We start from the raw sequence: 23,393 nt of genomic DNA, 5'->3' as shown, positions 1-23,393 counted from the left end.
GCTGGTGATAACTTATCAATGCGTGACCAATCCTGTCCCTGCCCTTCACCAGTTTATCTACAAAGGCAGTCAAACTGTCAGGCAGCTGATTGATCAGCTGGGGAAAACTATACTGAGGTCTACCTTGTAAGAGCTTAAACACATCTTGTATTCTAACAGAGCAGAAAATAAAATGGAAAAAAAGGGAAACAAAAGGCACAGCAGCAAAAGTAGTGAGTCACCTATCAGAACTTGGACTTAATCTTTTTTTACCCTCATGAGTCATTACTATACTTTGAAGACGGCTTCATGACTCATTAATCTTCCCCTTTGTCCCCCCGACGCTGCTGCTGCGCTGTTTTTAAATTCTCTCTCTCTCTCTCTCTCTCTCTCTCTCTCTCTCTCTCTCTCTCTCTCTCTCTCTCTCTCTCTCTCTCTCTCTCTCTCTCTCTCTCTCTCTCTCTCTCTCTCTCTCTCTCTCTCTCTCTCTCTCTCTCTCTCGACCAACCTGTCCTCCACTGCCGTCGCTCCCAAAAGCACTAAGTCCCTCTCAATGATGTCATAGGCCTGCGCCAGCCTCTGCTCCCTGTCCTGCAGGGCCAGCTTGGCTTCGTTCAGGTGATGACACGCCTCCTGGTATTCGGACTCTGACAGCTTTCGATAAGCGACGCACAGAGTCCGCAGCCCCTCCTGCATTACAGTGAAGAAGAGAGGGATGGATGGCCATCACATATGGATTTATCAACGCCTGTTAGAATAGATCTATCCCAAAACTTTCCTCACACAATGCACCAAAACTGTACACTTACGACAGCATTCTGTTCCACCCGGGCTTTCACCTGCTCCACCTTCCCAGACACGACACGAGGAAAGATGGATGAGTCTGCCCCCTTGCAAAACAGCAGGCATTCTCCTGAGATGCCACAAAGGCACACACACAAAAAAGAAACTTTCAAACAAACTGAAAGAGGAGTCTGGTGTCCGACCATGGACTTATAAACTGCATGAAGATAGCATTGAGTACATCTTACCTGCGCTTGACTTGACTATGACGCTCATTCGCCTCCTGACGGAGTCAAAGTTCAGCACGTGGAGCAGCTCAAATCTGATGGAGAGACAGACTTTCAATGAAGGGGTTTTTCTTAACTCTGCAACTGAATTAAAATTAGTCCACTCAGCTCTCACTGCACATTGTCTATTTATTTGTTTTACCAGTGGATAAAGGCAATATCAAAGACTCAAAAGCAAAAGAGGTATTCCAGGGTTTGATCAGACTTTCCAAGGGTGGCTGTTTGGCAAATAGTGACTTCAACAGACACCTTCATGATTCATCTGCAGTACAAAAGTAATGTGTAATCTTATACTATAATGTCAAAAGTAGGTAACTTCCTTTGTCACTCTTGCAGTGTCAACACATCCACTCCTAATGTAATGCCCCTCCTTCTCTGTTTCTAGTTCTGAGAATTGTAGATGATCTTTGAACTTTTTTAAATGCAAACTGGAATTCAAATAAAGTGAAACCGAAAATATCGCTCTGAGGTTTGAGAATTAAGTGCACCTTAGGGTAGTCTGGTAGTTTGTGTAAAAGGCCAAAATATTCCCAACAAATGGTGAAAACAGCAAGTGTGAGAGTAGAACCTTTTGCCTTTCCATTCCCTGCAAAGTCTTTACATCTGCTGGATGCACCCCCCCCCCTTCTCCAGCTCCCCTGCTTCCTTAAAATAGCTCACTATTGACAGGCCACTGCAGAGAGTGATGGGTGGAGAGTGAGGGTGGCTACATGAGCACTTCCTACAGATCAAAACATTAGACGCTTTCCACAAAACCACTCTCTAATGGAATCTCGCTGCCTTTCATTCTTCCAGATCAGTTGGAGCATTTTGATCCGATTGAGCAGTTTCTAAAAACAACCCTCTTGTTTTTTTCCCCTCCGTTTAACATGTAACACAACCCGAGAGCCCTTTCTCTCCAGGTAGCTGATGTATGACCACAGCTCCATCCACTCAATTACTCCTACTTCATCTCCTGTGGTGAAACCACAACAGACCTCTAACTAACCAACCTTTCAATCTCGTCGTCTTTGTTGAGGATCTCCATGTAGTTGTCTTTCAGTCTCAGATAGGTGTAACCCAGCCTGGCAACGAGACAGAGACAGAGACAGAGACACAGAGACAGAGACAGAGATATAGAGACAGAGACACAGAGACAGAGACAGAGATATAGAGACAGAGAGACAGAGATATAGAGACAGAGAGACAAAGAGATAGAGACAGAGACAAAGAGACAGAGACATAGAGACAGAGAGACAAAGAGATAGAGACAGAGACAAAGAGACAGAGACATAGAGACACAGAGACAAAGAGCCAGAGACACAGAAACACAGAGACAAAGAGACAGAGACAAAGAGACAGACATATAGACAGAGACAAAGAGACAGAGACACAGAGACAAAGAGACAGAGACAGAAACACAGAGACAAAGAGACAGAGACAAAGAGACAAAGAGACAGAGACATATAGACAGAGACAAAGAGACAAAGAGACAGAGACAAAGAGACAAAGAGACAAAGAGACAGAGACACAGAGACAAAGAGACAGAGACAGAAACACAGAGACAAAGAGACAGAGACAAAGAGACAAAGAGACAGAGACATATAGACAGAGACAAAGAGACAAAGAGACAGAGACAAAGAGACAAAGAGACAAAGAGACAGAGACACAGAGACAAAGAGACAGAGACAGAAACACAGAGACAAAGAGACAGAGACAGAAACACAGAGACAAAGAGACAAAGAGACAAAGAGACAGAGCAACATAGAGAAAGAGACAGAGACAAAGAGACATAGAGACAGAGACAAAGAGACAGAGAGAGAGAGATGATTCATGTAAGTCTGAGTATCAATACAAACTATGCAGCATTACTCACTTGTGCCATTCTGATACATTTAGCGTAACCTACGCACAGCTCACACATACACTTACTACAGTTCAACACATCTGTGAAAGCCATATGTGAGAGAAGCGTGTCTTACGTGTGTCCAAGGCCACGTGCAGACCAGAAATAGCCCCGTGTTAAAAACAACGCAAGGGTCGGTGTTGGTGCGGGCACGTTGCTTCAGGTGAAATGCGATGCAGGAAGTCCAGTTACATACAGAAACAGTTATCGAGTCCTTTATTGTGAAATGGTGGTGTGTTCTTGACTGGCTACATGTAAAGTCTGTCCTCAATCTGATGTTGTTTGTCTCCTTGTCACATTTTGCTAACGTGTGTGTGACACTTTAGAAAGTGATTTACAGCAAAGGATTCCCAGCCAAATATCAAACACTCTTCAAGTTTCATTTATCCTGGTCGGCTTATATTGGGGGACTATGAATATAAATAGCTACAGTTCCCTGACACTGTTCATCTGATGTGAATGCAAACACCCTCAAACTGAAGCTCAAAGTCTAAACTTGTTGTAGTTCACGTCAAATTTGCTAGAGTGCAGAGCCAACACGACAAAACAACGGCACTGCCCGACTACTTATTGCAAATGGCATGTTTTAGTGTGTTTACCTTTTCATTCCCTCCACCAAAGCCACCTCATCCGGTGAGGAGGAGATGTAGAAGGAGGTGGGCTTGCCCTGGTGGATGCCCCTCTTGATGCCATCCACCGTCTCCTCCTCCTTCACCTGCACCGTGTGACACAGGCACAGCGCCCGGAAAAACAGATCCTCGTGTTCCTACAGACACAAACATACATTCATTTTGACAAATGCAACAGTTAAGTTCGTTTCAAAAGTTGCGGAACTTCTTCAGAAGCACACATTTGGTTTCCCAGTTAGTATTAAGAACAGCTTCCAGAAATACAAAGCAATAATGCAGCATATCCGTAAACTCCTTTTTTCCTGCGCTTAACGTCTTGGCAGGGAGTGCTCTTCTCTCTCTCTCTGGTCATCTGTGGTGGCTTCTGCTGCTCGTGCTGACTACACACATTTTTCTTCTATTACATCTAAACTAATTACTGTTGCCACAGCCAGAAAAGCGAGGCTCATCAGTTTTCTGTGTACCAGAGGACCTTTTTTTTTTTCCCCCCCATGTAAGACACAGCAAACACTTAGGGGTTACAAAGACAATGTCAAAGTGTTCATGAACTGAATACGCAGGCTGTATCCCTACTGTGTTCATCAGCAAAACAAACATTTGTTCTCCTGCCTGAAAACGTGACTCGATAGTTAATCCGCGAGCATGGCTCTCTTTCCTTTTCAACTAAAATATGTTAAGAGTTGTCTTTATTCTCGTCTGTATTCTATAGCAGAGTTACAATGAGTCTGTTCAGGCTGGATTTAGAAGCCTGTGCACTTTGTGAAACATACTTACTCTCCTGTATCCTCCAGGTGAGGAGTCGATCATGTCTATACTGGAAGCAGCGCTGAGGATTTGGCCGTTGCAGATGGCGTGCGGGACGTAGACGTTCCCATCGACGCAGCACTCAATAAACTCCATGTTGTTCTCAGTGAGAGTGCCCGTCTTATCAGTAAACACATACTCCACCTGGGAGGGAAGGAGGAGAAAGGGTAGGGTAAGAGCACGTCTGCAAATAGTTTAAATGCAGATACTGTATGCAAATGTCGGTGTGTGTGTGTGTGTGTGCTCGTGTACCTGTCCCAGCTCTTCATTCAGGTCAGAGGTGTTGACCAGAGCTCCCTCCCCCAGCTCTTCGTCGAACATTTCTTCGTCCCAGGTGATGAAATAAGAGCCCAGGAATTTCTGCATCTCCACCGTCACGTACATAGACACTGGGATGATGTAATTAAATAAGACCATGAAGGCCAGGAAGTCTGTGAATGCTCGGATCACCTGAAGGAGGGAGGAAGACAGACAACGGGGTGTGAAGTTTTAGGGAGATGAGATTTTGGGACTGGGTGTCAAGACCGTGTTTTTGAGTTTGAGGTTGGCGAACTGACCACGTGGCGCTGGCGCTCGTTCTCGGTCCTGTGGTTGTACCAGGGCTCGTCTCGGTCTGGAGACCACTGCCAAGCGTATTTCAGAACGGTGTTGATCACCGCTTTACTGATCAGGATGCACAGATACACGACCAGAAAGGCATTCATCGACCTGCAGAGGGTCGGTGTAAAGATCAGGAAGAGGAAACGGGAATCAATCATACTTTAAATCTAGATCACGCAGGTGAAGGAGTGCGGACGTTAATCATACTTTTCTACAGCGGAGCGCTTCTGAGATTTAGACTGGTAATTAAGCGCCATCTTAGTCTCCATACCGGTGTAGATTGCAACAGCTGAGGGGAGAGAAAACACTCATCAAGCCAAGAACCGCACCAGCCTTTCCTTAGCTCAAACATTCAAGCGACATTTAACAGCGAATCTGCATATTACTACCATAAATACGTTGTGTGTTCTTCAGGGTGGCTCCTCTAAGGAGCAAATTCTCAGCCCCAAGTGGTCTGCAAGAATGAAACAGAAGCCATGGCTGTCTTTATTACAGAAACAACATTAAAGACATTTGATTAATTGAGAAAAACAGTTGGTCACGTTAATAAAAGCTACAATAAAATTACACTCACCTAGCCACAGGCTCTTCTTTGTCCCTGTAAATATTGATGCGTCCCACATATCTGCAAAAAGAGTCACAGCAAAGTCAAATCAACAGGGAGGATCTTCGTCAAAGAGGGCTGTGGATGGTAATATGTGTACAAAGATGCATCAGCGAGCGTGTGTCACACTCACTTGTAGAGGTCAGGCTGTGGTTGTTCACATTCAATAGTGGCATGTAGCGAATCCACCTCCTGCTCCGTTCTAAAGGCCATGGTATCTTGTACTGCATAATAGGTCTGAGATAGGGAGGTGGAGGAAGGGGGATGAAGAAGAAGACAACAACAGAGGAAAATGTCACCCGCAGCCACTAATGAGAGCCGGGTTCATTCGACTCCTCGGTCTGGCGTTCAGCTGATTTTCTAAAGGACTGGGCGAGCCAGGGAGGTGAGCTGTTACAGGCCGCTCCACCGGGTCAGCAAGAGGAGGACAGCATGCTGGGGATGGTGAGCACATCAGGGGGTCGCCCCCGGGGCATGTAGGAGGAGAGTGGGTGGAGCACTCCACCATATGCTGTGTGTGAGTGTGGGCGTGTTTGACCCATCTTGTGGGGACATAAATCTAATTACACAGTCACATTGTGGGGACTCGCCTTGCTTTTGGGGACAAAATGCACGTCCCCATAAGTCCCCATAAGGAGTATAAGGTTAGGTTGACGTTAAACCACGGGTTAGGTTGTAGTTATGGTTATGGTAAGTCTACAGGAAATAAATGTGTGCTAATATAATTTCCCCAAAAGTGATGAAAACACAACTGTGTGTGTGTCTTTGTGTGTGTGTGTGTGTGTGCTCAGCCATGTGTTTGGTCGTGTGAGTGACATCGATGAACATCAATGAACAAGTGAAAATGTGAAATGCCGCGCTTACATCATTATGCATTTGTGCGTCTGTGCTCATGTGTTGATTGATAAGCATAGAGATGCAACTAACAGTTATTCTCAGCATTGATTAATCTGCTCTAGATTGATTGATGTCAGAAAAAACTGAAAAAAGCACCACAGTTTGTTAAGTGATGTTTACAAATTGCTTGTTTGGTTTGATTAATAATTTAATACCAAATATATTCAGTCTATTATCACAAACTGTATGACAAAAAGCACCAATTTCTCATATTTGTGAAGCTGAAAGCTTTTGATATCTTTGGAATTTGAAAGGCTTTTAAAATGTTGTTTTTTAAATGATAAAGCTTCCCTGTTTTGGGATCAAAGATGGTTCATTTAAAAGATAAATGAAATCATATCTAATCAAAATCCTGCACTAGTCCTGGCACCTTGTGACTGGACTCCCCGTCCAGGCTGGCAGTGGTGACGTAGCAGGTCCCATCATGGCGGCTGGAGGAGAGCAGGATGAGATCACAGGGGAAAGTCTCATCCTCCCTCACCACGACGATGTCCCCCACCTACGCAATAATAAATGAGAGCTTCACGTAAACACGGATTGTAAAAGACAAACACACAGTGAATCGTCTGCTCATCCTTTACCATTCCTTTTTTTTTTTTTTTTTTCTAAAGGATTGAGAAATTGCATAACGGATTACGCTTGCGGAGCAGCTTAAGCTCTGATAAATCCCATCTCCACGGTGACCATACACATGACACACGCTCTCTGATTTTGCATGATTAATATATTCATCATTATTCCTGCTCCCAATTCACACACTAATCCTCCCTGTTTGATCTATGGTGGTGAGAAACCTTGGTACAGAAAACGCTGGAAGACAAGACAAAGGGAGACAGAACAAGACTTTCTGTTTTCTGACGTAAAATGTCTTTCTGGACCAGTGAAATCCAGCGGAAACTACTGCTGTGGAGACGCAAACTAGAAGACTCTGTAACCTTTAAGGCCGCATTGAAGCCCTACTCTAAGCTGACCCTCAACGCCCCACACGGTCTCTGCATGCTCGACAAGAGCAGCAGACGCAGCAGAAATGAGATGCACCTGCACATAAATTATACCCTCAATGGTGAAACAAGACTGAGATATGTCGTTTCTACAAAAGGGGGTGCTGAGCTAGAAACTCACGTTACGTAGTCTGACACCTCCGTTTTCATTTACGCTGGGATGATGCAAGACAGATATCTGCGGAGTAATATGCCGGCTCGGTGAAACTGGTTCACGTCTTTCTAAAGAAATCTTCACCTCTACATCTGCTACCAGGAATGGGACCACTGAACAACAACAAGACCTGGGATTGGCTCTACCCTAGCGCCCCGCTGCCATTCTTGCTGCTGTACTGTGCCGAGCACTCTGCAATCTGTCCTGAAAAAGTAACAGCGTTGGACTTATTCATCTCCGTGGTGGAATCAGGGTTTCTGCAGTGTTCACCGCATCAAATGTAAGACTCGTAAAGACACTTTTCCCACCACATAGAATGCAATTTAAGATATCTTTCAAACTCATACCCGTCAAAGAATCACAGAAAACTGGTGGGGACAATAGGGCCTACAATTTGTACCCACAACTACAAAACAAGATATGACTAATGAAAGGAAACCTACAGCTAATGTTACCGTCTATAACAGGTGAGACCGTTGTAAATTGAATTGAATACTTTTGAATTGAACCTATATGTGATAAAATCCAAAGTTGTTTAGGACTTCTCGACTTGCAGATACCCTGACAATCATTCATATCGACCAGTAGTGACCTCAAACTATTTCTAACTTCCGGTTGGTTAATATTTGGACTACTGGAAGTTACCTCTGATCTTGTGAGTTTTAGATGAAGCTATAGAGGCTTGAGTGTACACTAGCTTTTGATTGTTTGCCCTGCTGGCATGCGACATTTAGCGCTATCAAATCTTTACACGACGTTTTAGAAGACGGCAACACATTGTCAACAAAACCCATAAAAAGACCGAAACCAATGATGAGCTGACCGCACTAACAAGAATGGTCTGTGAAGCTAAAGCCTGGTACAGGATATCCTTCTGTGCAATAGACCTCCAACACATAAATGAGCCACACAGGGTGGCATGTCTCTTCAGTACAATGAACACAGGCACTATAGTTTATTGTGAGTCATCCCCACATACACTGCTCTGCTGCCGTAAACGCACACAAATAGTCCCCAGCAAGATGCCATTTACTGCTGTTTGAGTAAAGTCTTTTAAAAGCTGCACAACACTGCACACACTGACCTCAATTCTTGTGGTCTTTCTGACTTGATTTTATTGACATTTGTGTGTAGCGTTGTATCGGGTGTCTTGTATGTTCTTTATGGTATATCTTTGTATTATGTATTTTCCTTTTACTGTGTTATTGTCTTGTACTTGTTTGACCTGCCAAGGGACTGCAGATGCAAATTAGCTTAAGCTACAATCTGGTACAGTGCATCGAATGGTGACATTTATGTTTTAACTGTACATGGTCCCTTTTAAATAAATAAATAAATACAAAATAAAAGTTGTTTTAGGAGAAAATGTGTTTGTTTCTTTTAAAAAACACATTTTTAGAGATGTATGTCTTCAGTAGGGATGGTTATGCTTGGGACCGACACAGACAGGGTACAAAGTATTGAGAAGCGCACTGATGCATTGTTGCTTTTCATGGGCTTTGTTGACAATAACGAGAATATATAATAACCTTTGTCCTAGTTGACTTGGCAACACCTGTGTTTACAGGCTCGTGCATATTAATAATTCAGTTCCCAGACTGTGCGAACACATTATGTGAAAAATAAAACAGAAGAAGAGCAACTCGTGCACTGATTTACAGACAAAACATGGTTGGACTGAAGTCATGTTCAAATGTCTGCATTAAATGAAATCCATTGAGCGTGGCTGCTCAACTTGAATTCAACACGGGACAGGCAGTCACCATCAGTAACAATAGAAACTACTTTATAAAAAGGCGATAACATTGCAAATAACATTGAATCCCCAAAAAAAATGACCGGCCACATAAATATCAAGACATTTTCGAGAATGAGACTGAAGTGCAATACCAAAGAGTGTTCTGCTGTTGCATCAGAATGACATAAGAGAACATCACTGGATGATGACAGAAATATCCTAACTCATGAAATACATCAGTCCTGTTCACTTGCCAAGGGACTCTTACTTGGTGCACCGGGGGACACTAGATCTGTCCTTCTACTTCAGTTTCAGGGCAATTAATTGGTGGGAAAGAAAAGAGAGAGACTGAGAGAGGAAGCGAACAAAGTTCGAGAGGAAGAGAAGCGGAGAGACAGTTGTAGAAACAGAGAGCTATGCAGCAGTGTACTGTAGTGTTGCTTTGTGGCCTCAGGTGCTACGCTGCTCTAATGAGGCCATTCTTACCCGTAGCTTGTGACTCTGTGTTCTCACCACCTTCCCCTGCTGCACCACGTCCACCGGACACTCGTTTATAGAGCAGTCAGCCTTGTGTCTGAGCCAGTCCTCATAGCCCTGAGAGAGCAAGAGGGAAGAAGCGAGAGAGAGAGAGAGAGAGAGAGAGAGGGATAGAGAACAAGATCGTAAGGGGGAAAGGAAGAGAAAGCAAATGTGTTTGTTGGGGGGGGGGGGTATAGATTATTGTGCAGAACGAATCGGGGCCAGAGCATAGTATGAGATGGCGGGGGAGAGGTGAAAGTCATACACTGTAATTAATTAGCATTGTGCTCCCTGAGCTTAGTGACCGGTTTACTGGATCGCTAGCCAAAACGTCATGTTTTAGATTTATGGCCCGGCAAAGCTCAGGCTTCCTAAGGCAGAACGGCTCTATCTATCACTGATAGTACCCCCATCCCTCAGTACCGGGACGCGGTAGAGAGGATGCATCTCCCAGGGGCATGGGATCTTCAGTTAGAGTGATTAACAGAGAAGACCATTCATTATCATATTTCTCACATCACCAGACATATTCAATGGCATGTCCTTTCACTGGGAGAGGAATGTGTATATTCAGATAATAGAGCAGCCGATTGGTAGAGAGAGAGTGTGTGTGTGTGTGTGTGTGTGTGTGTGTGTGTGTGTGTGTGTGTGTGTGTGTGTGTGTGTGTGTGTGTGTGTGAGTGTGTATTTGAGGCCGGGGGGGTTGGTGTGTGTGAGCGGGGATCGTTGCTGGCAATATTTCCCTGGAAATGCGTGCATGTGTGTGTGTGTCCTACCTGTTTTATTGCGGTGACAGTGATAACGAAGAAGAGGGGCAGGCCGCTGGTGACTGGGCTCGTGGGGGTGTCGATGATAAGCTGCAAGAGAGAGGAAGAGAGGAGGAGTTTGAAGGGGGGGGGACAACAGAAAGGAGAAGGGAGATTGATGCTGAGTAAGGAAGTGCAGCAGGGAAACGCTTCTGTAATAAGGAATCAAGCACCAATCTGGCACCTTTAAAGTATCCAAGTCATCAAATCATGTTTGATTTCCTCCATCTGCACTATTCTGGGATAGCTTACTTGTGCTTTTTATGAATGTTTCCTTTCCTATTTTTCAGAGACAGTACCTATGCATATGTAGAAAGTAATAAAGTAGGACCCAGAGGAGTACAAACATTGCTGCCATGCCCCGTTTGTCCCATTAAGAGGGTGCAGTATTTCACACGCTACTGATAAAACACACAGCACGCTAAGACCTCAGCTGAGGCGACTGCTGGTAAAGGAGTAGCTGTCTCCTCCTCCACGATGATGAATTTGTCCTTGAATGTTTATTCAACATTTGCTGCAATTTAGTAGCTCAAGGAAAAAGCTGCTTCTCTGTGATTTAGACGGACAGACACTGAGCAGCACAGCACTCACTATTTCAGGATAATATTGTGTAAACAAATTCAAATTATGTTGGTAATCCTCATCCAGGTAACCTCAAGCACAAGTGGATCTTGGATAACTGCATTTATTTTGAAATCAGGGAACAATGAGAGCAGGGTCTGAACTGCAATTAGCACTCATTTGATCGGCCAGTGCACACGATGGCTTAAAGAACCAGCACGAGTTAGTTTAAGCCTAAGAGCACCTGACAATGTAAAAATGTGACCTACAACATCATAACTAATACTTTTCTACTGGTTTCCCCAAGGTTTACGCATTTTAATTCAGAAACTATAAGAAAAGTGATTACTGATGTTTGAAACGTGGCAAGAACCGTTGGATGAACTGCCATGAATTTCTGAACAGACATCGAGTAAAGTAAAGTCAAGCAAACTTTGACAAATTATCTGCGGTGTTGAAATGTTTTCACACCGTTTTCTGGTTCCACAGATCCGATAACAAGCAGGACACTCTGCACCAGCTACATCTGAATAACCCTCATGTTCGCAGATTTGCACCACAAACATTAAAAATCTTCTTCGAAATACTGAAGAAGACATATTTTTGGAAAATGACAAGCAATAATCTACACTATTTAGTTACTATTTAGTTCTATATGATGTGAAGCCATGCACTGTTATTAAAATTAGGCAGGTGTAGGTAATTACTTTTAGAAAACGCTAGTTTTGTTTTAACAAATGACAAATAGAGAGTTGGCAGAGTATTTCCTTGGAGCTTCACGGATGGGTTTTCATGAAAATCTCACCTGGACCAGAAATATGACCAAGAAGTAGAAGTTAGCGATTCTTCTGAACTGCTCAAACAAATTCTTGGGAATGAAGTTCCAGGAGGTATACTGTGGGACAAAGCGACAGCAGAATTACTATCGCGCACATTAAAATAACAGAAAGGGGGAAAACACATTATCGTCCGGTCCCTCCGGCGAGAGAAGTGGTGACGCACGGCGTTTGACGAAGACACGCAAAGTGAAATGTGTCATCCTTAAAAAAAAGAAAAGAAACATGGCCACAAAAGAGATTACATGGTTGTCTAAAGACGAAAACAAATGCACGGGAGGATGATGAACAGTGTCACGGCTCTGACTCAGGGGCTGTGGCTCGCTCACCTTGGAGGAGACGATGCGGTTGTCGGGGTAACGCTGAGGGATGTAGGCCTCAGCCCCCGGAGGAGGTTCTTTATGACCGATGTACACCGTCCGACTGTCCACCCAGATCTCCTCCCCCACACACTGATGCAGAGAGAGAGAGAGAGAGAGAGATATGTAGAGTTATAAATAGCAAAACAGGAGGAGAGAGGAAAACGGGGTTAAATCACACTGTTCAGCCGCGGTAATGTGTTCACTTACAACACATTTACTATTTACTGTCATCATGGAATATTACACTGATCACACTTTGTCAACCGCCCTCGCAAACACCTTACAATCAAATCTCTTTACAACCACGCTTTCACTGAAGGCACAGTCCAAGACAAATGTGTACATATATATATATAGCAAAGAATTCAATTCTTTATATAATGATGCTTCTTTTAAGCAACAAATGACCATGTATCAGGCAAAACTGCTTAAGATTCACTAGTTTAAGCTTCTGAAATAAAAATAATTTGCTGCTTTTCTCTATTTTATATCATTGTAAAATAGGTTTTGGACTGTTGGTCGAACAAAACAAGCACTTTGATGATGTCACAAGGGGAAACTGAGATGGTTATGGATCATTTTCTTTGTGCCGATAAAGAGACTAAATGCAAAAAACATCATCCACAGAAAGTTCAAATGAATTATAGCTGAATTATGAAGGAGTCTGCCTAACTGTCCTGGATTAAACCGTCAAGAAACAGGACGTTACACAAGACTCACAGGCCAGACTGAAGGATGAGTGTATGTGTGTCTGTGGTATCGGCTCTGAGTCACACGCAAGTGTGGTTTTATCATTTATCTCTTCACTTCTTCCTGCAGGACCTCTCTGCCGTCTGCTCCATGCTTCCATTACTCGTCTACACAGAACAGCGCTGTTGGTTTTACTCTTGAGAGACTGACGCTGCGACACGAAATAATGAAAGCACATTGGATCGTGCGTACGCACACCTCCAACTCAGTTCATCTCTCATTCATGTTCCGATCTAAGTAGCTCCCAGGGGGGCTAACGCAGTGCATTCTGGGAGTTGAGCGCAGCACATATTTTTTTGCCAAGGTGTCCTTCGTCACAACACTATTGTAGAAAGAAAAAAAAGGAAAAAGAAACAAAAACTAAAGTCGAGGGACCTCGGCATTCAGCTGTTTGTTTCCATCTGGCTCCCTACACGGCTGCTAGTGCGCTGGCCCGAGCAGGCAGTGTGAGCGTAGCCTTTGGAAAGCAGCCTGCCTGACACAGCTCAAAGCAGAAGTGTTGACCATTAGAGAAAAGTTCTGGAACAAGCACTTCAGTGGAGGCAGTGCTTCACTGCTTAAAATGTCCTCAACATTTTGGCAGAGATGTCACTGTCACTGCCAGTGACAACATCTTTTATTGTTCAGAGTCCACGTGTCTCCTCCGCAACCTTGTAGGTTCAAATCCATAACTTTTTTTAAAAGTTTTAACTGGAATACTGCTATAAACTTACATCATTTAGTCTGGACACAAAATCACATGAGGGATAATTTCCCTTTTCCTGGTGAAATCTGCAATTAACGAATCTGCGTCACAACAGGAAGTCGCGACAGAGTCACAGATCTAAACTCATCCACAGTGATCAACAGGTGCTTGGCAGTGGGATAAAAATAGACGTGGCGCCAACAGTGTCAGCCGACTTGAGGCCCCTCCAAAACATTAGGGGAGAGGGAGGGGGGGGGGGGCACCATGACCCAGAGAGACACAGTGAGATGAAAAGTGAGGTGTAAAAGGAGTTGCAAATTGAAGTGGAGCTATAGCAGCAGGAGCAGGAGGGCCGAGGAGGACCAAAGAATGAACTGACGACAGTCACAGCGAGAAAGGCAATTAGGACGGGAAGAAAATGAGTCAAGAAAAGACTGAGGAACAGGTTGAGAGGTTGGAGGCTTTTTGTTTTTTGTGTGTAGTTTCAATAAAGAAGGCCCATCCATCCATCCATCCATCCATCCATCCATCCATCCATCCATCTGTAACCGCTTATCATTTTCAGGGTCGCGGCGGGGCTGGAGCCGATCCCAGCTGACATTGGGCGAAAAATAAAGAAGGCCCTCATTTATTTCACAAACCGCTTCTGAGCATTTGCAAAAACTGTAATGTGTCTGCTATATATTTCTTTCTTAATTTATTGAATAATAATTTTGTTTGTAAAAGGTAACAACAAAATGGCCATCATAACTTCCTTGAGTCCAAGGTGAAGTCTGTCATCTAACCAACAGTCCCAAACCAAAGCCATTCAATTCAAAATGACAAAACACAACCAAAGCAGCAAATCCTGACGTATGAGAAGCTGAAGCAGATATTTGATGAAGACAAGATAAAACTGTCCTCATCCCGAGGGAAAATGTTGTGGAGCAGTTGCAACACAAAAGTGGGAAAGTGTGCAAATAAACATAATATAAACAATAATGGCGCAGTGATGATCCTTATTAAAATCATGATTATGATACAGCACATCCACTATGCTCCACTTCTACTTCTGTCATAACATTTTCCTCCTAAATCCGCTGACTCGTGCCGTCATATTTCTATCCGCACCCTTTTTGTTCCCTCCATCTCTTGGCAGCGCGTGTCACAGTGTGACGGTGGACGGAGAACGACACAGAGAGATTGCATTGTGGTTTGTAGTTATCCGATCATTAATCCTCGCTGATCCGTATCAACCTCCAGTTCCACTGTTCCCTCTTCACTCTGCTGCTCCATCACACAAAGTGGCCGGCTGGTTGGATGCGGGACATGGAGGCTTTGTCTTTATTAACTACATAAAACCAAGCAGAGAGGCCGGTCTTACATCACCATCAATCCCCAGCGATGACGAGATGGATTTGAACTCCCACCACTGCAACTTCTCCTTTTATGTTTCTGAGTGGTGCACCCTCTTGGGGCGGATATAGCTTTGAACTGTTTAAACTCTGGATTCAACATTAAGAGAACAGAAGTGTGTCTGCCAAGGTGTTGAATAAACGCTGCTTTAAAAAGCCCAGGAAGCCTCTCTAGTTCTGCCTTTTAACAACGGCTTATAGCACTTTACAGGACTATTGATGTGCAAAACCCTGACCCTGGTGGTTCTATGATCCATCCCCATGATGTAGCTTCTTTCTACCGCAGAGGTGTTATACAAAGGTATACACCATTAACTGGCCTGATTAAATGGTCGGGTGTCATCCCTCCTCCACCGTCTGGCTGCAGAGGCACACGGCCTGTTGAGCCGGTATCGCGCATTAAGTCACGGATCAAGTTTCTCTGATTGAGCTCTTCCGTAACGAACTACTCATGCTCACCGGACAGAGGATGTAGAAACATGCAAACCATGATGACACAACACACGCACAAGCAGGACGCGGTAGATTCAACAGTCAATGTTATGGGAAAATTATCAAAAATAACGGGAATTGAGGGCATTGGAAAAATGTGAAGGCATAAAAATAACATCACTACATTAAAATGGGTTACAGCACACAAACTAGTTCCTAAAGTTAGTTAGTAATAAATAATTAAACTTACTAACTCCCAATTGTAACTTGAATGTAGCTAACTGGGCAAGCTCATGTTAGCTCACTGATGTTTAACCCGTTTAGATTAGAAAGTAAAATATATATTATGGTTGAAATATCTGACCTGAGACTTTATACACTGCTGTTTGACGATGTCATAAACTGAAAAGATTTTAAATAATATGTTAGAAAAATAACGCAAATGTGCTTTAAACAGCAAAACATTATGCTAATAACGTCACGCTAAATGACTAGCTAAATAGCATTGGTTAGTTTAGCATAATCGTTTCTTCCCCACTAACTCTAAATAGCCTTGATACTACCAACTCTGAAACATATTTAAACTTAACGTTTCTCATTTACACATTCCTAAAGTCTTTACTAGCTGACACGCTTCTTAAGTTTCATTGGTGCAATTCAATTTAATAAATCAGTAGTATGAATCACTAGCGTTAGCTTAAATACAGTGCTACCAATAGCTGGTGCAGCTGGAGAACTTAAAGTTTTATAGCATTTATTTTGCACTAACGTCACATTCAAATGAGAGAAAGTAGCACAGCTGCCGAGAAAAGCTTTCCTGGGTAAATTTAGGGTACACGAATATCTAATTATTTCAATATTCTCATTAACAGAAGCTGTGAAGTTTGCCGTAGCCTTGTGCAAAGATAAAAGGAGCCGTGAGACCTTGATCAGCTGAAAAGGAAAGAGGTTGCCATTAATCACCATAGCAACACAGTACGCAGCAACAGACAGCACGCTACGTCTGCAGGTTCATAATGCAAAGGACCGCACATTAAGGATATACTGGAGATCAAATGTGTGGGATTTTCTCATTTACTAAAGCCGTGGAATTGGATTTGACCACAAATGTGAAGTATTACTGTTCCAGACAACATACTCAAGATCTTTGTTGTGCTTCTATTTGGTTTAATTAGGACTTCTCTTTGTGTGTGTTTTCTCTGTGGACAACCTTTTTTTTTTGGAACAGAACAGGATGAAAGAGGAAACATCAAAAGCAGCAGTGAGGACAAAACTAATGAAGGAAGTAGAGGGGACGTGGCTATCAGGAGAAGGAAGCGGCATTAGCCATTATAATTATTTATTGCTACACAGACAGAAAACACACATGTACCAGTATTTTGGTTGGAAAATACGATACAAAAATAGTGACCTTCTGCCTGCATAGACTGTCTCAACCGCTGTCAATGATGACGCAAATAACTACATGCCAGCAACAACATCAAGGGATAAATATGAGAAGATTACTATAAAATGACAACATTTGTATTCTGTTGTTGCCCCCGCTCTCCCACTTGACTTGCTGTGATCCAACTGTTACATAAGTCTTTAATCCAGCTGTGCTACTTCTCCTCTCCCCTCCCTCTCGGCTCTCCTTTTCTCCCGCCGCTGTAATCTGAATTCTAAAAAAAGAAACCCTTTTTTTTCTCATTTTGTCTGCCTTTTAACACCGGCACCATACCCACTCTCGAAACTTGCGTCTGATGATGGAAACCTCTGTGTCCAGGGCACGCTGCAGGACACAACATGGTTCTCAGGGGCCGGCACGCCCACGCACGGCTGTTTTTTCTGATGTACACACGGGCCGGCAGGCAAAGCTTTGCTCAAACACAAATCCGGTGTGTTTTTTTTGTCACCTACAGCCTCTGTCTCTCCGCCAGGGCCCCATCTCTGAGGGGGGGGGGCAGCCAGGAATAGACTGCCCCTTAACCGTTTGTAGCAGCTAATGTGGCAAACGGTAATCTAGCAGGCTGTGTTCTGCTCAGGGGACTCAAAGAGCTGTAAAGTTGCTAGAAACCCTCCTAAAGCCCGTCAGCACTCCGGGACTCTGCTGGCACACATCTGATCGGAGGGAGACGTGGCTGGCCTTTCTCTTTTTATCTGCTGAGGTCGCGAGAGGTCTCCGCAAGAATAACAGTCACGTGTTCATAGATAAGATGTAAAGGAGGGTGAGGACAGAGGGGGGGGGGGGGGGGGGGGGCAGGAGAAAGCAGCGGCAGATACGAATCTGAATGTCGTTATCACAAGAGGCTGTTTTGTGAAAGGGAAAAAGGCAAACATTCAAAAAAAGAGGAGAGAACCTATTTAACCCCCTATAAGGTGTCGTGTATCTTTAGTACGACCACCGGCATCCTTCTTATCCAGATCATGACATCATGCAGTCCTCACTCTTCACGCCATCGCTATTATTATTATTACCAGACGACAAAGAGGCACCAAAGAGAAGGGAGTGTAGACAGTAGACAAGTATTACACATGCACTGACCCACTAACACACACACACACACACACACACACACACACTCATTTTATACTGTATGTCTTATTGCACGTATACGCTTAGCCGTTCTTTTATGCCAACAGGGTGAAAAAAGTTAGATAGATTTAGGTTATTACACACTGCAAAACACCATGACACCATATTTTTCTTCACAAAAACTATTTACTGAACTATAGTCTCAATTCCTCCTTGAGCCAGAAAAAAGCAGGCTCATGAGCAGGACAGAATGCACTGCGTTCAGAATACTACATTTCCTCCTCATTATAAAGTCCTGTGCTGAGGAGATCTGAATGACTGCAGATACTAATAAAGGTTTACACTCTCCTCACAGTGACGGCTTATGCACTAACCGTCAAGATGAAGATTCAGGAGCCAGACAAATCATGGAATGATCCCAAATAATGAACACAATTCTTGAACAGAGGGCCTAGCAAAGCACCCTGAACTATGAACAACCATCTCTACAGTACTTTTTAACTTGTCTTGCTTCCTTCCTAATGTATTGCTTGTTCGTATGAATCAATTTTGGATGTTTTTAGTTGCAGTTTTTCAATGTCAAACATCGAATGCCCGTCTCCATCCACACAATGGCCCGCTGGACTGTGTAAACACCACAGACAACAAAGGGAAACAAGTCCAGGACTTTATCATTCTGTCCCCAACAAACTCTAATATGTTGCGTTTTTAAAATGCATGACATCGTTGTCAATAAACCAGACCAAAGACAAGCAAAGACGAGTGGGACGGTGCGACACAACTGAGAAATACTAATTTCCCAGGCACAAAAACACATCAAGGACGGGTCACAAGTCAATAACAGGGAGATGATACGGGAGATATGATGTTGAAAGGACATTCCCAGTGGAGTAAGGTGGACATAATCAAAGTACAGCCTCTCATAGCTGAAGCTTTAGTAATTCAGCTCCTTTTTTTTTGTGGAGAATCTCACAATCGTGAAAGTACGAGAGGCTGGCTGTATTTGTCCGGTGACCTTGATGTGCGTTTACTCCTCTCTCTGTCCAGAGAAAAGGCTCGGCCACCTTGCTCACCACATGATAATCACCTTGCATGATGTAATGTTTGTTCTTCTATGTAGCCTCATTAAGGGAGCAGCTGCTCAGAATATGGCGGGGTTAATAGAGGGTGATACACAAGTAATAGGAGGACCAGATATATATACGTCAACCGGCCCTCCAGTTCTGAATCAATAGCTGCATGATTGAATTAATGATGAATCCCGTGTCTACTTCATAACGTTGCAGAGTGGGGACGCAGAAGGGAAAGGGTGGGAGATGAGGGGCGTGTTCATTGACCCCACCCCCACCCCCCATCCCTCCCACCTCACCTCCGCCTCACCCGTGGATCTGATTTCCCCTGATGGCCCTGCTGGAGCATCCGTCAGGCTCCCTACACACACTGTCACCAAACACACACACATACACACACACACACACACACACACACACACACACACTCACTGGTACAAGCCTGAAGAAAATAATAAGCACACAAAATCACCTGCACACACACACTCATCCTGATAGTTATCTTCACCACACCTGAGCCAGTTTTAAGGTCAGGTGAAAGGGCCGCAGACTGTACAGAGCAGACGTGACGATACTCCAGAGGTCAGATCACCAGACCTGTCAGAGTTGGTTTCAAATAGACGCTTTATTCTCTAAATAAGCCGCCAACCAAACCAGCTGCTTCCTGCCCGGGCTGATAAACCCGCTCTGCTGACGGCACCGGCCTGTTCAGACCAGACCCCGACCCAGTGATGTGGTCACAGCAGCTCACCATCATTTACTTTGCTGTTAAACACCGATTACGAATAACGACTAGGCCTTAAAAGAACTCTTTCTTAAAGTGTTTTCGACTGAGAGTGTTAACTTTAAAGCCTCAACATGTTCAACTCATCACTCTACCAGGCCGGAGGTGAGTCAAATTCAGTACTGCAGAGTCCCCAGCGAGGCCTCTCAGGTCTGCGAGTCCTGATTGGGATTTATTTCCTCTGCAGACCAACTGGAAGCCGTGAGACAGTTGTGCAGCATGCATATTGTACGCTCACTAAAGCAATTTAACTGGGCCCAGCCAGGTTCATTTCTATTCTGCACATTCACCAGCCATCATCACTGCATCTGTAGTTACTGGCACATTCCCCATTCAGCTCCACCAAAAAAAAACAACACACACACACACACACACACACACACACACATTGTAAAGCCCACAGTCAATGGCCTGCCAAAAGCAGCCCGAGTGAAATGTTGATCACTGGAGATGAGCAAAGTGTTCATCATCCTGCGGGTCCACGTTCAGTGCACTGGTGGTGTGCAACTTCATTCCCCACACATACTGTACGGGTAGATGTAACATGCATTGCACAAATCGATGCACTTTGCAGACACAAGAGCTACAGTTGTGACAGTGTAGCGACTAGACGTGGGCCCTTACGTATCTGCTGATGATGTTCCGGAGCAGGGTGAAATCCATCCTTGAGACACCTCCGGGGCCGCGACTTAACTGTGACAGAGACGTTCGGCTCTCCTCGGATCTTCGTGAACGCTACCTACCGTGGATCTTTCCACCAGCAGCCATCGCTCACCACCGCCGCCGCCACCGCCGCCGTGTCTGTGATAGCGAGGAGCAGCGGTCCCTCAGACGGCTGTTCTGATTTTCATGGCATCCCTGAGAAGAGCCATGCAGAGACCGAGCGACTACAACCACCCACACTCACGCCGCTGGCTACATTTCAGGGGGAACTTCACCGCATGCAAACCACCGACGGTCTGGGTCGTCTTCCTGGTTCCTCCTCCTTTGTTAAACTGGGTTTTTTTACGGTCCTTTATGGAGGCTGTCTGTGTGTCCCGCTCTGTGGTACAGCGGTGGCCCGTGATGTAGCGGCAACGCGAAACGTCCACAGCGCTTCACTCCGTCAGATGACTGTGGTGCGCATGCGCACTGTGGTCGTTCACTCACCTCTCCTGGAGTAGCCTACATCTGAATACTGCACTGTAAAAAGTGATGACTTATTTGTACTGCTGCTGGTTTAATTCACCGCATAACAATGCAACATATTTCATATGCTGATTAAAGGTTTTTACAATCTTAATCTGAGAAGTAACTTGCAACTACTTCATAACATTATTTCCCTCTTAAATATAGTGGAGTAGGCCTATGAAGTAGATTCAAATTAAAATACTCAAGTAAGGTACAGGTATATAGCATACTCAAGTACAGTACTTGATGAATGTACTATGTGAGTGTGCTATGATATGTTTTGCAGACCTCACTATTTGACGTAGTTGTTGTATCATAGTTCTCTATAGCATATATGTGTAACAGTATAACCTCTGGGTATATTTAGGAGACATTTGACATGCTCTAAATGCCAGCCACTTGCTTCCACAACATACTGTGCCCGCACACGCACACACTCTCTTCAATGCACACACTGTAAAGTTGAAAACAGCAAAGTCACTGTAATATTGAATTACGATAGTAATAATCCTACAAGACATGCATCTGTGCTCAGCAGTGAGCTTGTAGTAAACTTACTGTGTTGTAAATTAATGTTGGTACCACTTTCCATAACCCTTCAAGCTAATAAATAAGTGCTTTATTAATTGTTAATTATTATGTACTAATGCTTTAGTTATAAGCCATTAATAAGAAGTCATTTTCGTTTTGAAAAAATGTATAATCTAATAATAAATGCTCATGTTACTCTCACTTTCCAATAAACCATCAAGTCTGTTGTTTTAACCCAGATGACTTGTTAACATCATAATACCAACAAACAAACAAAAAATATCATCAATAAACTGACTTAAGATTTAAAAAAAATCAAGCTAAAGACACAAAACAACAGGTCTACAAACAGAAATAATAAGTTAACATAATAAGAAAACACTGAAGTCAGAGCTCACAGTCGATGATATGTATCAGAGCTCATGTTAACTGCAGCTGCCTTGCTATTGTTGGGCTTGTTGTGACACAATGTGACTCTTACAAAGTCTTACTGAACCCAATTGCAAGTATGAGCTTAGAGAAAATCTAAAATAAGCTGCCTCTCCATTTGGGTGGTGTCCTCTGGATGCAGGGCGTGTGACGTCTGCCCCAGACGTTTCATTTGTGGAGTTATGACTTTCAATTAGCGCAGACACTATTAATAATAAATAGGGATCCAGCACTTTTAGCTCTGACCTACTAATGCTTGATGCTGTGTTTACCTCCCTCAAGACCTCGGGGGCACTTAGTGTGTAATGATGGGTCTGCCTCAGTGGACGGATTAAATCACGCTCTTCGTTTATGGGCTGTGACAATTACGTGCATGTTGTGTTTTATGTCACTCTCATGCAGTGGAAGATGGAAAATATCAAAAGGGTACCAGCTGCATGAGGTGGGGCACCAGCACGCATGACATTTCCTAGCATGTCGGGCAGCCTATATGGCACCATGTTTTCTCAATTTTTAGGCCACCTTAGAGGGCACTGCATTGGATTTTCTCCACTGCAAGGGCACCATGGAGGGCACCCCATCATGACTTCTTTACTGGAAGGGCAAACTAGAGAGCACTGCCTAATGTTTTCAAGCCTAGAAGGAGACCCTGAGAGGACACTTCATCATGTTTTCTCAACTTTAAGGGCCCCCCAGAGTCACTTTATTATGTTTTATCTAGTATAGAGGTATCCAAGGGGGCACTTTTGTTCAAACAGGGAAGCACCAAGCATCACTTTTCTCTCCCACTGTTCACCACCGTTGTCATGTTGTGGAGATATGAGTGCCTCCTATTCTCTTTTTACCTATTGGTCACACCTACAGAAAGAGCAATGGTAGGGAAAAGTTGAAGATAGCTCATGCAGTGCCACCACAGCAGATATAAGAATACCACAATGCACTATAATAAGAACACGAGAAAAGCTGACTTTTTGGAATGAAAAAGTAACTTTCTCACCTCACAATGATGAATTCATAGCAATTACTTTTCCATCCTGGAAATTAACCATCGAGTTTGTAACTATTTCTCACGGTCTGAATCTAAACAAAATCAAACAAATCGGATCAGCAAATTATCAGATTTTATTTTGTCCTCCGAGAGCAGCCCTCTTTAATTTCCCCATGAACAGCGCTGAAATTGCTGTTCAG

At 43.8% G+C, this 23,393-nt stretch overlaps 1 protein-coding gene across 2 annotated transcripts in view; it reads right to left on the bottom strand.

Moving 5' to 3' along the window:
• Positions 1–21,076, bottom strand: part of LOC306704440 (phospholipid-transporting ATPase IH-like) — a 32,100-nt gene extending 11,024 nt beyond the window's left edge. For both annotated transcript variants that reach the window (XM_079170793.1, XM_079170794.1), the window contains exons 1-18: positions 20,700–21,076; positions 12,413–12,535; positions 12,053–12,142; positions 10,657–10,737; positions 9,848–9,955; positions 6,839–6,967; positions 5,705–5,808; positions 5,542–5,592; positions 5,357–5,421; positions 5,175–5,256; positions 4,925–5,075; positions 4,620–4,817; positions 4,338–4,511; positions 3,534–3,700; positions 2,042–2,113; positions 1,011–1,084; positions 789–892; positions 488–669 (exon numbers count right to left, since the gene is read on the bottom strand). In XM_079170793.1, the coding sequence (XP_079026919.1) occupies positions 488–669; positions 789–892; positions 1,011–1,084; positions 2,042–2,113; positions 3,534–3,700; positions 4,338–4,511; positions 4,620–4,817; positions 4,925–5,075; positions 5,175–5,256; positions 5,357–5,421; positions 5,542–5,592; positions 5,705–5,808; positions 6,839–6,967; positions 9,848–9,955; positions 10,657–10,737; positions 12,053–12,142; positions 12,413–12,535; positions 20,700–20,738 (1,994 nt within the window). In that variant the 5' untranslated portion in view covers positions 20,739–21,076. The remainder of the gene's footprint in view (positions 1–487; positions 670–788; positions 893–1,010; positions 1,085–2,041; positions 2,114–3,533; positions 3,701–4,337; positions 4,512–4,619; positions 4,818–4,924; positions 5,076–5,174; positions 5,257–5,356; positions 5,422–5,541; positions 5,593–5,704; positions 5,809–6,838; positions 6,968–9,847; positions 9,956–10,656; positions 10,738–12,052; positions 12,143–12,412; positions 12,536–20,699) is intronic.
• Between the last annotated feature and the right edge of the window lie 2,317 nt (positions 21,077–23,393).

This window comes from Pholis gunnellus (assembly GCF_910591455.1).
Source record: "Pholis gunnellus genome assembly, chromosome: 12".
Classification (NCBI taxonomy): Eukaryota; Metazoa; Chordata; class Actinopteri; order Perciformes; family Pholidae; genus Pholis; species Pholis gunnellus.
The sequence above is the reverse complement of the archived record's forward strand: the minus strand, read 5'-3'. Positions and strand labels throughout refer to the sequence as shown.